This window comes from Acyrthosiphon pisum, chromosome A1 (assembly GCF_005508785.2).
Source record: "Acyrthosiphon pisum isolate AL4f chromosome A1, pea_aphid_22Mar2018_4r6ur, whole genome shotgun sequence".
NCBI classification, from domain to species: domain Eukaryota; kingdom Metazoa; phylum Arthropoda; class Insecta; order Hemiptera; family Aphididae; genus Acyrthosiphon; species Acyrthosiphon pisum.
In genome coordinates, this window is record NC_042494.1 from 104,338,217 (window position 1) to 104,352,469 (window position 14,253).

The 14,253-nt window shown below is 27.9% G+C and overlaps 1 protein-coding gene across 3 annotated transcripts in view; it reads right to left on the bottom strand.

The window, feature by feature from the left end:
- LOC100164966 (sodium channel protein 60E-like) overlaps positions 1-13,573 on the bottom strand; it is a 133,261-nt gene extending 119,688 nt beyond the window's left edge. For 2 of the 3 annotated variants that reach the window (XM_029487947.1, XM_029487948.1), the window contains exons 1-2: positions 13,167-13,572; positions 4,238-4,560 (exon numbers count right to left, since the gene is read on the bottom strand). In XM_029487947.1, the coding sequence (XP_029343807.1) occupies positions 4,238-4,513 (276 nt within the window). In that variant the 5' untranslated portion in view covers positions 4,514-4,560; positions 13,167-13,572. Of the gene's footprint in view, positions 1-4,237; positions 4,561-13,166 lie in introns of all 3 variants that reach the window. The other variant, XM_029487949.1, reaches the window with a different exon arrangement.
- Positions 13,574-14,253: the final 680 nt, after the last annotated feature.

The window sequence follows — 14,253 nt, forward strand, 5'->3', positions numbered from 1 at the left end:
TGAAAATAAAGCGTTATGAACGCACTCGCCCGCTGAGCCCTGTACAGGCACCGGTCGGTAGATTTTGTTAGTACACGTCAGGTGCACGAGAGTACCTACTCGTATATATATATATATATATTACTTTATATTATTACTTATTATTTATTAATACTATTTATTGAAAAACACGAAAGTTTCGTAAAATAATTTGGTTTCTTTTATTCAAAATAATCAAATGCATTTTTCCGGTAGATTCGGAAATATATAATATCATTTCTATTATACTATAAGTGAAAGTAAATATCGATTTTTATTTTCTGATACTCTCAAAAAGAAATACATTTTAACCATGATATTTAAATGAAAATTTAAATAAATGTTTTAATAACTCTCGTGACTGATATAAAATATGACAAATGTACTATTATTCGTACTATTTTTTGGATTTTAAAAAATACCTTATTATATTTAAATGGTTTGAAATAATTTTCCTAAAAATGTTGTTTTATTTGTACATAAATCAAATAGAAAAATAACTAATTATTAATCATCATTGTTTTGACATTTAGAAAAAACAATGAGAGGTGTAAGAATGTCTATCTAATTTTATATTATAGTAATTTACAGTATTAATCACGTAAGTCCATAACATTATTTAAAGATCACATTAAAAAAAAAATTCTTCACATACTAAGTTGGTTACTATTTTAGGCAAATGATATAAAACAAAAACGAAAATTGATTACTACCAATCACACTCTAAACATTTTTGGCAAGGTTCCAAACATTTTTTGGGCGAAGCAATAGGTACGTGTTCTAATGATGTTTTTATTTTCCCTATTAACTCTTTTTGGGGGATAGAAAAGTTACTCAAAAAGTTTCGAATAACATTTTTAAAGACCAAAAATTAAAAACGAATTAATTAAAAAGCTAATTGCAAAATGAAATTGATATAAATTTAGTAAATTTGACCATTATTTTGAGATTCCAGTCATATGAAAGTTATGTATTATTGTCTATTGACTCGCAAAGCCTATCAAAGATTTTGAAATATTAGAAGGTATATAACAAGCAACCACTATAACTATTATTTCTTAACATTTATCATGATATTATTTTAACAGGTACTCAATGTCTGGATTTAGAAAAATTAAGAAAGAATATAATCACACTGGTAAAATGCTCTCAAACCACAATTAAGGATGCCTATTTATAAATGATAAGCAGGGCTGTGAATTTAATGCATTTACATGTTTTTTTTTGTTACACTGTATAATAAAATGGATTCGGCCAAAATTTGTTTTGACTTATTTATAGTTCAAATACCAAATCTTATTTTGCATATTTTCGCATATTTCATGGGTTAGGGCATATAAATGCTTGTTTTAATAATTTTTTTGTATAAATGCTTTTTTTTCGTAATATTTACATTTTTTCGGTCAATCTGTTCTAAATTGATATTAAAATATTAAATGTATTTGTATAAACTATGACTCAATGACTCTTATAGTTTCATGGAAACTATTCTATTTTTACTCGAGTATTCAACTTGTTTTATTGACTTTTGTACTATTGAAGTCGAGATTAAACAGTTCTCAACAAAACCAAAAGAATTCAAAAAATATGTAATATTTCAAAAATATTAACCGACGAAAAAAAGAACGTAGGTTTGGATATACCTACCAGAAGATTAAACCAGTAGCGACATGACGTACCTATTTCAAGTTTGTCCCAATAATTTCGTCAGACGTAAAACGCTTCTTTTCTTTATATAAAACTTTGTTGGCACCAAACAGGAGGTCTTTCGAGTATGAAAATCTAAAGAAATTATTGATTGTGTACAATGCTACAATGCAATAACTAGATCTTGTATACTACGAAGATCAAGCTGACTAGTCAAGCCCAAAAAATCATATACTCATATCAGCTATATCAATGTGTAACAATACTAATAATTAAACTAAAACTAATAAAAATTTATAATGAAAAAAAATTAAAATAAAAGTTACATTTTTGTGGTTTTTTTGCATATTTTGAAAAATTAGAGCATATTTTAATAATTTTTAGAGCATATTTTTATGAATATTTTGTCAGTTTTTAGTGCTTACATGCATGCATATTTAATAGTTTTTAAATGTATTAAATTCATAGCCTTGATGATAAGTATGACTTTTTCATTCCATCTACAACATTTCAAAGTAAAATGAAACATCTAAACGGAAATACTTAATAAAAATAAAATACCGACATTCAAGATATCCTCTCAGAAAATGTTATACTTGTCGGGATGACGGGTAATAATATAGAGTAAACACTTGAGTTGAAATTACATTAAATTCGTTTATTTGACACTTTAAAAATGTAAATAATTTGATTGTGAATATGTATGTGAAGGTGCAAGGTACTGACTCTTGCAAATCATATATCACGTCTAACTCTAGTTTGCCCACGTTTCTCCTATATAGAATCTACCCTTTCCCATTAGCAAGTTTTTATCCCATTTCTGTGGCCTACGCGTGTATACGAGGTCCAGGAAATAGAATTGACTCATGTTGATTAGCTTTATTCGATGTTTAAATTGTCTTTTAGGCGTCCTGTGGACATCCTTTTTACTAACAGTATCGATAGTATATTATAGTGTATGATGTATAAATATGCATTAATTGCTAATCAAAGCATATATTAATATATTATATATTTAAATTATGTTTGACCCCTTTTTACTAATATGCAGTATTATATATGATAATCTTGCCATTTGATCTATTGTGTGGTCGTTATGTGACTTTGCTACCCGGATGTGTTTAATATAACAAAATTTTAAACGTCGAGTCCTAACTTTGGATAGATACTTATATATATACTTATTGTAATATTGCTAAGCCTTTCTTGTCGATAATCACAGTATTGGGTTTTAAATATAATATTATATTCTATATATAGGTATTATTATAATGCTTGCCTCCAGTACCTTAACAATATATTTATTTTAAATACAAAAGTAAAAGAGTCTAATTGGTAACTTATTTATTTTTGATAGTTTCTATAGGTAATAATTTGTATTATTTTATAGCCTATATGAGGTAATAATATTATCAGATTATAAAAAAAAAATCAAATAAATTATAAATTTAATATTTTGTGATTATATTATGTTCTTTCATTAAATAAATGAATCCAGAGAAGTTAAGAATTGTAATTTTGTAAACAGATATTAGAAGTCAAAGAGTAAGAATAAGTCATTAAAATTAATTATTAAATGTTAACAGCTTGTGAGTGGATTTTTGTAATATAAAATTAATAAATTCGTTTTTTTAGTGTAGGTATCTAATATTAATTTATTTCAAGGGCATTTTATTTTATTAAAAAATATATTATTTTATTAGAAAGCCATAACTCTTAATATATTATATATACATGCCTATAAATTTATAAAATGTTTAAAAGGTAAATTAATCATTTCAATTTTTTTCTTGTATCGTATTTTATTTTTTTATTTTAAATTTCTGTTGTTATGTTTTATTATACGCAAGCCTTATATTCCATTAATTATTTTTTAAAATGACATAGGTAAGGTATAATTTTTTATTTCACGTCGATAAAGGTATGAAAAAGGTGGATTGGATGCAGAGATCTGGGCTGGGTGTTCGTCTCGCCTCGGTGCAGGACGCATGAGATATGGTGATTAAGCTAAATATTTAAAATTTTAAAAATATTATAAATCATAACATTCGAAAGACGATTCTTCAAGTGAGTCTCGGCTTGGTGTGATGTTTGTATAGGGCGATTTAAAACTTTTAAATGCTTATGAAAAAAAAAACCATTACCCCGAATTTTACGATATTTTGAACAATACATAAGTAGCAAATATAATAATTAAATAAAATTTTCAAGAAAATTAGTTAAAATTATGACCACAAAGTATATAAAACCAAAGTTCCAGCCCAGAATGTAAACAAATAAGACTACGTCCCAGGGTGAACGCATTACTTTAAAAAGTTGAGGCCCGTATTCACAAATAACTACATTCCAAATCGAATACACACTCTTTTAGGACAAAATAATAAATTATTTACAGCGTTACAAGATATAAGTAACACGAAATACGAGTATTATAGTCACTTAAAAACTGTAATGTTGTATTTATATTGTATTATATCGTATTACTAACCAATAACAATTGCAATTATTGTTTTTACAAATAAATAAATGAAAATCACTATCTAGAAAATAAAATTAAATATGATTAAATTACCTCATCAAATATAAAATTGTCAATTTCTTCAAGTGGCATGCCATACAACTCACTAGGAAATGGCTCGAATTTGCTGGGTAACACAGATCCATCTAACACGCTCACTTTATTTCGAGTTTGGTAACCATACCCGACAGACGTTGAAACATGTTGTCTGGTCTCCAGCGAATCTTTCGTTAATGGCCGAACTTGTACTTTAGGTTCTGTTGGGCTAGGTGTAGGTGGTTGCTGGCGACGACTTGCCAATATTGTATTAGGTAAACGGATTGGTAACATGATCGGAAGATTATATTTCACAGGTTCGCGTTCGTACAGTTTGTTTCCTAAAAGAAATAATAAACTATAAATAATTTTATTCTTCAACTAAATTAATTTGATTAATATTACAATTTTCTTATCCAACTACATGTAAGTATGAACATATTTTAAAATGAAAATTATAGATGATTCCCTGTAAATATTCATACTTTAGTATAAACATTGATTCTAGATGGGACCAATTATTATACTATAATATTGTTGGTATCTACTGTATACTCATAAAAATTCAAAACCACTTAATCACCATTACTTTATAATTTATTTATGAAAAAATAACATAGTTAAAATTATAACAAAATATACTAAATTTTCAGAGATATAATTTTCAGATTCTATTTAAGACATGTGTAATATTTTTGGTTGATAGAGTAACAATTTAATGTACCTATCTGTATCATATTTGTTTTTTTTTTTAAATCTTTTTTTATGCAAAGTTCCCATTATAAAGATTGTAAATATTTTTGCATGATAGTACATCATCCAGCGCCACGGTCGTGACACGAGCTAAGTAAAAAAAAAATAACTGCATGACTGTGTGTGTATAGTATATCGAAATAGGAGTTGCCTATTTAAACTGTAAAATACAGGTAAATTTGTTATATGACATAACTAATTTTCTAATGCATCAATTAACCCCTAGTAAACTCTAAAACATCAGAAATATTGTGTAGAACGTGTTTTTGTAAAAACCATCAAAATCGTACGTTTAAAAATTAAGTTATAAATGAAAAAGTGCGAACTTTTTAATGGAAAATTATATTAAATTCAGAATCACGGTAGCCGCCGCCGTCGTCGTATAGTCGTCGTCGCATCAGCGTTGCCAATTTTACCAACAATATTACCGTTCTTATATAGATTATTGTGTAAATACTCAATATTTAATAACGATAAAAATTAATGATGTCACAACAAAACCCCTTCGTAAACTACGACTAAAAATGGCTAAGTAAAAAAAATATAAGATCTTTAAGCACTATACAGATGTGATATCATGAATAAATGCTAAGTATATTTAATTTAAGTAAACTTTTTTTGTTTCAATAATTTATTTACTTGGCGAGGAATTATTTAGAATAGTATATAAATATTAATAATAATGTTTTTAAAATATTAATAAGTTATATTTTAATAGTCCTTCGCCATTTAATTATTTTGTCCATCACACTTTGTTTCTTTTAAGAAATAATTCCCCGCCAAGTAAATAAATTATTGAAACAAAATAAGTTTACTAAAATGCAATATACTTAGCTTTTATTCATGATATCACATCTGTATAGTGCTTAAAGATCTTATATTTTTTTTTACTTAGCCATTTTTACACGTAGTTTACGAAGGGTTTTTGTTGTGATATTATATTTTTATGATGTTAATGATATTATATGTTCAAGATACGTTTTGTCTATATGATGTTCTGGAAAAAAAGAAGATAAATTAGCTTCGAGATAAGATTTATATCAATACGTAGCGAGATATCCGGCTGAGAAACGTATCCCGAAAAAAGTCAATAGTATAGCACTGTAATGTGGTGTAAGGACATAAAGATAGTACCTTCCTATAATAAGGAGGCAAGGACGGGGTAGATACCTACACACGCCATGTTGGAAAGAAACGCACTACACTGATGGACACGATAGGCGACGTGGTTGCTAAACGGTCGGTCACGCACTTCGCACCTACGGGATTACACCACGATGGAAGTGTGTAGCGGGCCAGAGAGTGAAACAATGGTACCGAGCTCGTACATTAGACAGCTTAAGAAAGATATACTGACACGTTGCTACCTAGCTATACCTAGTATGAAGCACTCAAGAGATTACCAGACGACCGAATACTACGACGCTGCGCCAAGTCTTGCTATAACAACAGGTCTACCTGGTGAATTGCGCTGTAAAGTGATGGGATTATAATATAATATTTTGTGCATTCACTTCGCGGGTTTTTGTTCGAGCGCAAATGTTTTTTTTTTACCGTTATTAATCATTAATATTTAGCAAAATTTATACAATTATTGCTTAATGCTTTTGTCTATTATAGGTATATACAAAATAATAGTAATGTTTCAAATCAAAACTATAGTATATTATACATTTGGATTTTAAACATGGAAAAGGGGGATAGCAGGTAACCGCTCTGCTGTACGTAGGTGTCGAGTGTATCTCGTCATAGTACAAGTTACTATAAAGTATGTGTTCAATTCTGAAGTCAACTATAAATTATTATATACGATTATACGAAAAACGCTTCTGAGCGAAGTCAGACCGCGGTCAGCCTATATTACTAAGTTTACTTTATGATAATGTTATATTAATATTAAACTATTAAAGTAATTCATTTTACTATTAGGTAAGTAGAAATAATTTTTGCGAAAACATTGAATTTTAAAATGTCATTGTATGTATAAATAATAAATAATAATAATGTATACCTAGATACGTTTAAAGTTTCAAACAGGTTAATATTGTTATTCTTCATTTAAATATCTACTTTGATCGAAATTTGAATTTAAAATGTCTATAAATAAACTGTAAATAATTATATATTTTTAAGATTTTTTGATTTCAAGATAACTTATGATAAAACGTATATTACATTTTCATTCCTTAGCTATAAAATTTAAAAATTACAAAATGTAAACTATTTAAAGTTACAAAAACTTACAAAAAAAGTCTTGTCTATGTATCTTTAATATTTTTAAAAAGCTATAATAAAAACTTATGAGGAACTTAGTATTAAAATTTTCAAGCTTTCTGACCTAACTAAAACCAATAATATTAATTGACATTTATACAAAAAATAAATATAAAGAAAGGCAGGAAAGTGGGTGCCACTTTGCTGTACAGTAGGTATCGAGCGGCCGAGCGGGTGACTGTAATGGATGTGTTATTAAATTTGAGTTCAACAATATAAAATAATTGTATACGAAAGACGATTCTGATCAAAAAATGAAAATAATCTGCGTCAGCCTATATTACTAAGTATATTTTACGATAATATTGCTATTAAAGTCACTTATTTCACTATTATTAATTCAGTATTTTAAATTAACTGTTTCTGCAATCATTGCATTTGAAAATGTCATTGTGTGTATAAGACATAATAATATACTTTAAGAGTTTCAAGTACTCTCGAATGATATTTTTAAATTACATCAAAAATCAGTGTTCAAGAATCTATGGTTATTCGTTTTTGAGTTAAACTAAAAAACAAAATCAATTTCATCGAAGTTCCTGATGATTTTCGTTTTTCCTTATTTTTTTTTTGTTTTTCCTGAAGGTTTTGGTGAGTAATGTGAACCTTTTTGTTGACCTCTTGAAAGTACCAAGTAGATCTAATTTTCAACCAGAAAATACCCCTAAAGTTAAAAATCGATGCATTTTTTCTAATGTATACAGACACAAATAAAAAAAAAACACACTCATCATTTGAAAATCAAAAAATCTTCGCTCAGAATCTAAAATTGGAAAATATCAAATGTCTATAATAAATAATTCAAAAAGATATAAAATATTTTGAAAATTCTACCATATGTAAGAAATGATAATAAAAATATTTGGTGAATATATCAAGTATCTAAGGTCATTTGCTTTCGAGTAAACTCCAAAAAAAACAAAATATTTTCATAAAAATCGTCCGTTAATTTTTTTTTTTTGTCTAGATTAATTTGGAGAGTAATGTGAATTATTTTTTTTTAGATCCTTCATAAGATGGGCTCCAATAGTAGATGACACCAATAAAGTTATATTGATCCTGGATAATCTTTATAATGAACATAATATAAGATATATTTTAAGCAAATGCATAGTACTTTTTCATTAAAAAATATTAATCATTGTATTAAAAAAATCTCGATTTCGTATTTCATATGGTTTGTTCCCCTTTTTTCCTTTTATTGTTACTTTCTATACAAAATAATGAGAATTCTTTTATTTTAATTCTGAAAGTGCATCTTGCTCACAGTTTTCCTAAATGCAAACACATAAATGATAATAGTTTAGCTTTTGATAAATTCTAATCAAAAACTGAAAACCATTAGTAAACATTTCAATTTAATCGTGATAATTACTTATCTGCTACATAATTAAACTTATATTTATATTTACGTCTTCGCTAAATATCTAATCAAATAACAGAAGAGTAATGACATATTTAAAAAGGTGGGTAAGTGGATGTCGCTCTACACTGTACAGTTGATTACAAGTGGGCCACTGTATAATGGATGGTATTACATTTGAATTCAATGATATAATATCATAGTATAAGAAAAACGATTCTGAGCGGAGACGGTATGTCAGTCTAGGTATAAGACATAATATTATATAGTCTATGGTATTAAAAAAAAATTGACCTATAATAAATTCCAAATCAATCATATCACAATATCTATTAGGTACCAAGGTGTATTGATGATACACCTTGTTAGGTACTTATAACGCTTTATACATCAACAACAAACCGTGATACTATCATAGATCTATAACAGTATACTTATGAAGTTTCAAGTATACCCACGAATAATTACAATACAATCACAACAAAATAACTAAAATAGTTATTCTAGGTTTTTAATATGTAATTTCGTCCAAATTTGAACTTAAAATGACTATAAAAATAAACTGTTTTAATGTATTTTTTAGATTTTTTGGTAACAGAATTAACTACTTATGTAGAATTTTGTTTTAAATTTTCAATTCTTAGATATAAAAGTAGAACATTTTATAAATTTTATAAATTTCATAAATTCTTAACTCAAAATAATTTGCAAATTTTCGTCATTTTTACGTATTTTGTCAATATTTGAACTTTAGATGCATATAAAAAAAAATTGTGACTATGGATTATTAATATTTTTGAAACAATAGACTAGGAGCCTTCTATTAAATTTTCAAGCTTTTTTAACCAACAAATAAAATGTTATTGATATTTATAGAAAAAAAAACTAAAAAAAATGGAAACTGAAAATGTCCGTAAAGAGCTCAAAATAAGTCAAAATATTTGGAAAATTGTATGGTGTATAGAAAATGCTAATATAAACATTCAGTCAAAATTGCAGTAAAAACCAAAATCAATTTTCTCGAAAACAGATTTTGCGTGAAAATTCCCGTTTTTCCTTAATTTTGTTTTGTTTTTCACGACGCTTTTGAAAGATACTGGGAAATTTTTACTTTTGACCCCCCAAAGTACCAACTAGATTCACTTTTCTATCAGAAAAGATACTGTTGAAGAAAATCTAAGCAATTTTACTGTCCTAGAAGGTGATGACAGACACAAAAATAAAAAAAAAATAAAAAAAAAACACACATCATTGTAAAATCAATACATTCATCGTTTCACTTAGAATCTAAAATTAACTTATTTACAAATATTAAATTTGACTAAATTATTATAAAACCCATATTACAATTTAATATGAAAGTATAATCATGTCTTTAATACTTATCAAAATTAGTTAAGTACGGTAATATTTAAATAAAAATAATTACCTAAGTAGGTATATTTATTTTTTATAGGAATTTGTTTTTATTTCATATGACCTCAAAAACGTATTAAGTTGTTTTAATATTCAATATAAATATACGTTATTTATATTTATAATAAGTTAAATAATAAATAATGCATACAAATGTAATCAATTAAAATCAATGCATACTCATTACTCACATGGTCATATTTAACTAAAATTAACGAAAGAAGATCCATTCAAAATAGTTGTACCTAATTAGTATTACATATTTCTTAATAAAACTATAATACTCATCTAAATATCATCACTTAAATCAAGATTTTAATCATAAAACTAAATAAAATATAAACAACACATTTTAAATTTATAAACATGAAAATGAAAAATAAGTTAATGAAATATGTTGTTGTTGAGTGTTGACATAATAACTAATAAATTAATGACGTTGTTTATATACCTATATTATTAAATATATTTTTTTATTTTCCAAAGAAAATACACCTATAATTCGTATAACGAGTACTAACGAGTAAATAATTTCATATATTACAATATTATCCAAACCTATATATCAAAAATAATACTTATTAAAACGAAATATGGATTATAGGCCAAAAAAAAAATATTCAACAGTATTAAAAAGTAAACTGATCATCAAAATATGAGATCATGTGCTTAGAAAATTGTTTATTTCATTAGTTATTATCTTATTGATGTAAGAAAATATTGAAGAAACGTGCTAAGAATACATTTTACTTATATTGTATATTGTGTTAAACTTATCGTGAACATAAAAAAGCCAAACAGGAAACAGAGACGGGTAGATGAACTAACTTGTTTTTAAATATTGCAATACAAAATAAATAAAACCGTTTGCGAGAAACATGGTTGTGTTGTAAATTCCATCGTGGCTTAAAGAAATCATATAATTTAATAAATTACTCTCTAGTAAACTAGGTAGCCTATAATTTCCTGTTTTATTAAAGTAGAAATATACGTACTGTCAATAATACTCAGTATTAAATTTCTGATTTAAAAAGTTACTGAACGATATACTTTCGGCGTACCTATTCTACCCCAAATAGTGGTCACTGTTTATTATTTACATGACAAAATAAATCATACCTAACTCTATATGAAATTTGCAAAACTCCCCTCGATCATTATTCCACTAAATTCATATATTATTATAGTTCAGTATTAAATATTTGAATATCGTATAACTCATTACGACATAATTAGGTATAAGGACGGTTATATCATAGATAATATAAGAATGGATAGGACATGCCTATACCAGTTCCATATGGGGCCGTGTGCTTTTTTGGGAAAGAGAGAGCGTAAAGAGAGAAAGACGATATGGGGCTTTTTAAGGTTATGTGCAAAACTATTTTATTAAATAATAATGAATAAACATCAAGGACTAAGATACTATCTTAGTCCGTGATAAACATGATAGTCATTTATATTTAGATATTTGTCAGTTTGTATTTTGATTGTTTTGCCACCTGTTCCTGGAAAATGGAAATTGGAAAATAATATTTTAACAAAATAAAATAATATTATTTAATATTTATTATTATTTATCAATTATCACATCAATATTCGCCCCATATAACCTTAAAAATAGTATCACTAAATTTTCATATGATAAGTTCTTATGTCCTATCCATTCTTATATTATCTATGGGTTATATAAGTATATAAGTACTTTGTATATTAATATAGTGACCTAAGTTATAAATTATTTATTTTAAATTTATTTTAATATTCTTTGATAAATTGATAAATTGATTTTTTTAAGTTTTGGCCCACTAAAATCTATGCTTTTTGAATGGTTCTTATTAGTGTTAATTGTGACAATAATAAATTATAATCAAATTCAATGCTACCCTTGGTATTAAAATAGTTCGTAAAACTCTACATATTTAAAAAGTATATTATGATGCACTAGATTATTTAATCATGTACACATATGAAATAATAATAAAAATTAAAAACGAATAAAAAGGTATACTAATATTAGGCATTTCATTATTATACGCATCGCTATCTTGCGCCAAGATGAGCGGAACAAGACAAGTGTTTACATCCAGTCATAAATAGAGACCGATACAACCAGGCTTTATGTACTTACTCATGTAATTTGTAAATAATACTAATACCATTACGATATTTTAGTACTTCCGTAATTCAAACTTGTTTTTCCCGGATATTTAACAAAATAATAGCTAATTATATAATGTTTAAAAACTATTTTTGTAATTTTCTATGGATTTTTTTCAGTTATCCATATTCCTAATATTTATGGATATTAATTTAAAATGGAATCTCTCTCTTTTTTATATAGCAGCATCTGTGACTAGCTTAAGTCTTATTGAACTTTAAAACTTTTAAAACATTTTACTGTTTTAAAATGTTTTTAGGAACCTACTTATTTTTTTTCTTAAAATATTTACATCAAAGAACATAGAAGTTATATAAAAGCTAGTAACTATAGCTTGTTCAGAATTTAAAATTATTTTTAATTGACATTTATACCACCTAGTCGATGATTAATATTAAAAGATACGGTGGGTGGGTGTGTATCACTCGCATCACTTATATTGTCACAAGGCAGTATGGTTTTCGTCATAAATTCAAATAAGGAATAATAAATTATATTGTATTCAAAAAATAATTTTGAAAGAAGTTCGGTTTACTTGTGTGAATAATGTGTTTTTATTTGATATTTTACAGACTTCAAATGCTTGTAAATTATTATAAATAACAACTTTTAGCAATTGTTTCATATAATCATATATATATAAAAAAAATGATTATCTATTGAATTAAAATTAAAATTTTATGAAACAAAGAGCGAACATAATATAAAAATGTACGTTGGGATAGGTAATTATTATAAATTAAACGAGGATAAGACAACCAATTTATATTAATAATAACCTTGCTTAATATCTGCACACGGAATACATATAAATATTTTCAGCAAAGGTATTTACAGAATAAAAAGCATATGTAAAGAGAGTACCTTGCCTAACTGCTCACAACTTATTTTCGACACTCAATGGTAATAACCAGTAATTTATAACTGATACAAAAAAAGGGTAAAAATCAATCACGTCAAAAAAATAGAAGAAAAAGAACCTTTAGTTCATTGATGGCTGAACACTATTCTCCCGTCATCGCCGTTGTCGTCGTCGTCAACGATGACCAATAAAGTCCCCTAAACAATACCGGAAGATTTTCGGTAAAATCGTGGCATTGTATCGGAAACGGTGACACGAAACCGCAAGGATAAACGAACAGCGGACGACAGTCGAGATATAACATATTATTATTATTGTCGTTGATATCGCAGGCGGCAACGAGGAGAGGAAACGAGCGGAAAACCCGCGGCGGCGGTGACTTCGACGGTCATCAACAAGTTGCGGGCGACGGACGAGGCGGGGAAGCGGACCGTCTGCGGACGACGGAACGAACGCGAGTCGACGAACGCAGAGCGTACGCGTACGGCCACCGCACCATGACGACTACTACTACTACTACTACTACGCTGTACTACGGCGGCACTAGTATTTTATCTGACCGGCCCGCTGCCACCGCTACCACCCCCAACAACAGAAGGGAGGTTCAGCGAAAGAGGAAAAAAAATTTTAGCGCCGCCAGACGGCGCGCACAAACCCTCCCCGTCAGCATATACTCCCGTCCTAACCACCCCTCATCTCTCGAAGCTCAAGCACATATATTATTATGTATGGAAAAGTAGGTGGGTGGGTGAGTGGGAAGGCAGGTAGGCAGGTATATATGCGTATAATACGAACGCGTTATATGAATATTGCATGGTCCTCGCGCGCGTCGTACTTAGGTTCCACGACGACGGCGTATCCTAACCTTGCCTCGGTGCAGATCGCTATTTCCCCCCTCAGAACTAGTATATTATAATATACTATATAGGCTAGTCAACTGCAATCACCACTCACCACCTGCACCGCCACCACACTGCACTGTCACGGCGTTAATCATTTACACTTGAAACTTTACATTACACACACGCACACACACACCGGGATTCGAGGTTTTCTTAACACTTTTTTTCATAATAGTACCATTCACGCTATTTGTTTATTTGTATTATAATACTCTCTAGCCATTATTGATATTATAATATTTTTCCACTGCTGAATACTTCAGAAGATCGTGTACACGCCTTCTGCAGTGGCGTAATTTTGTT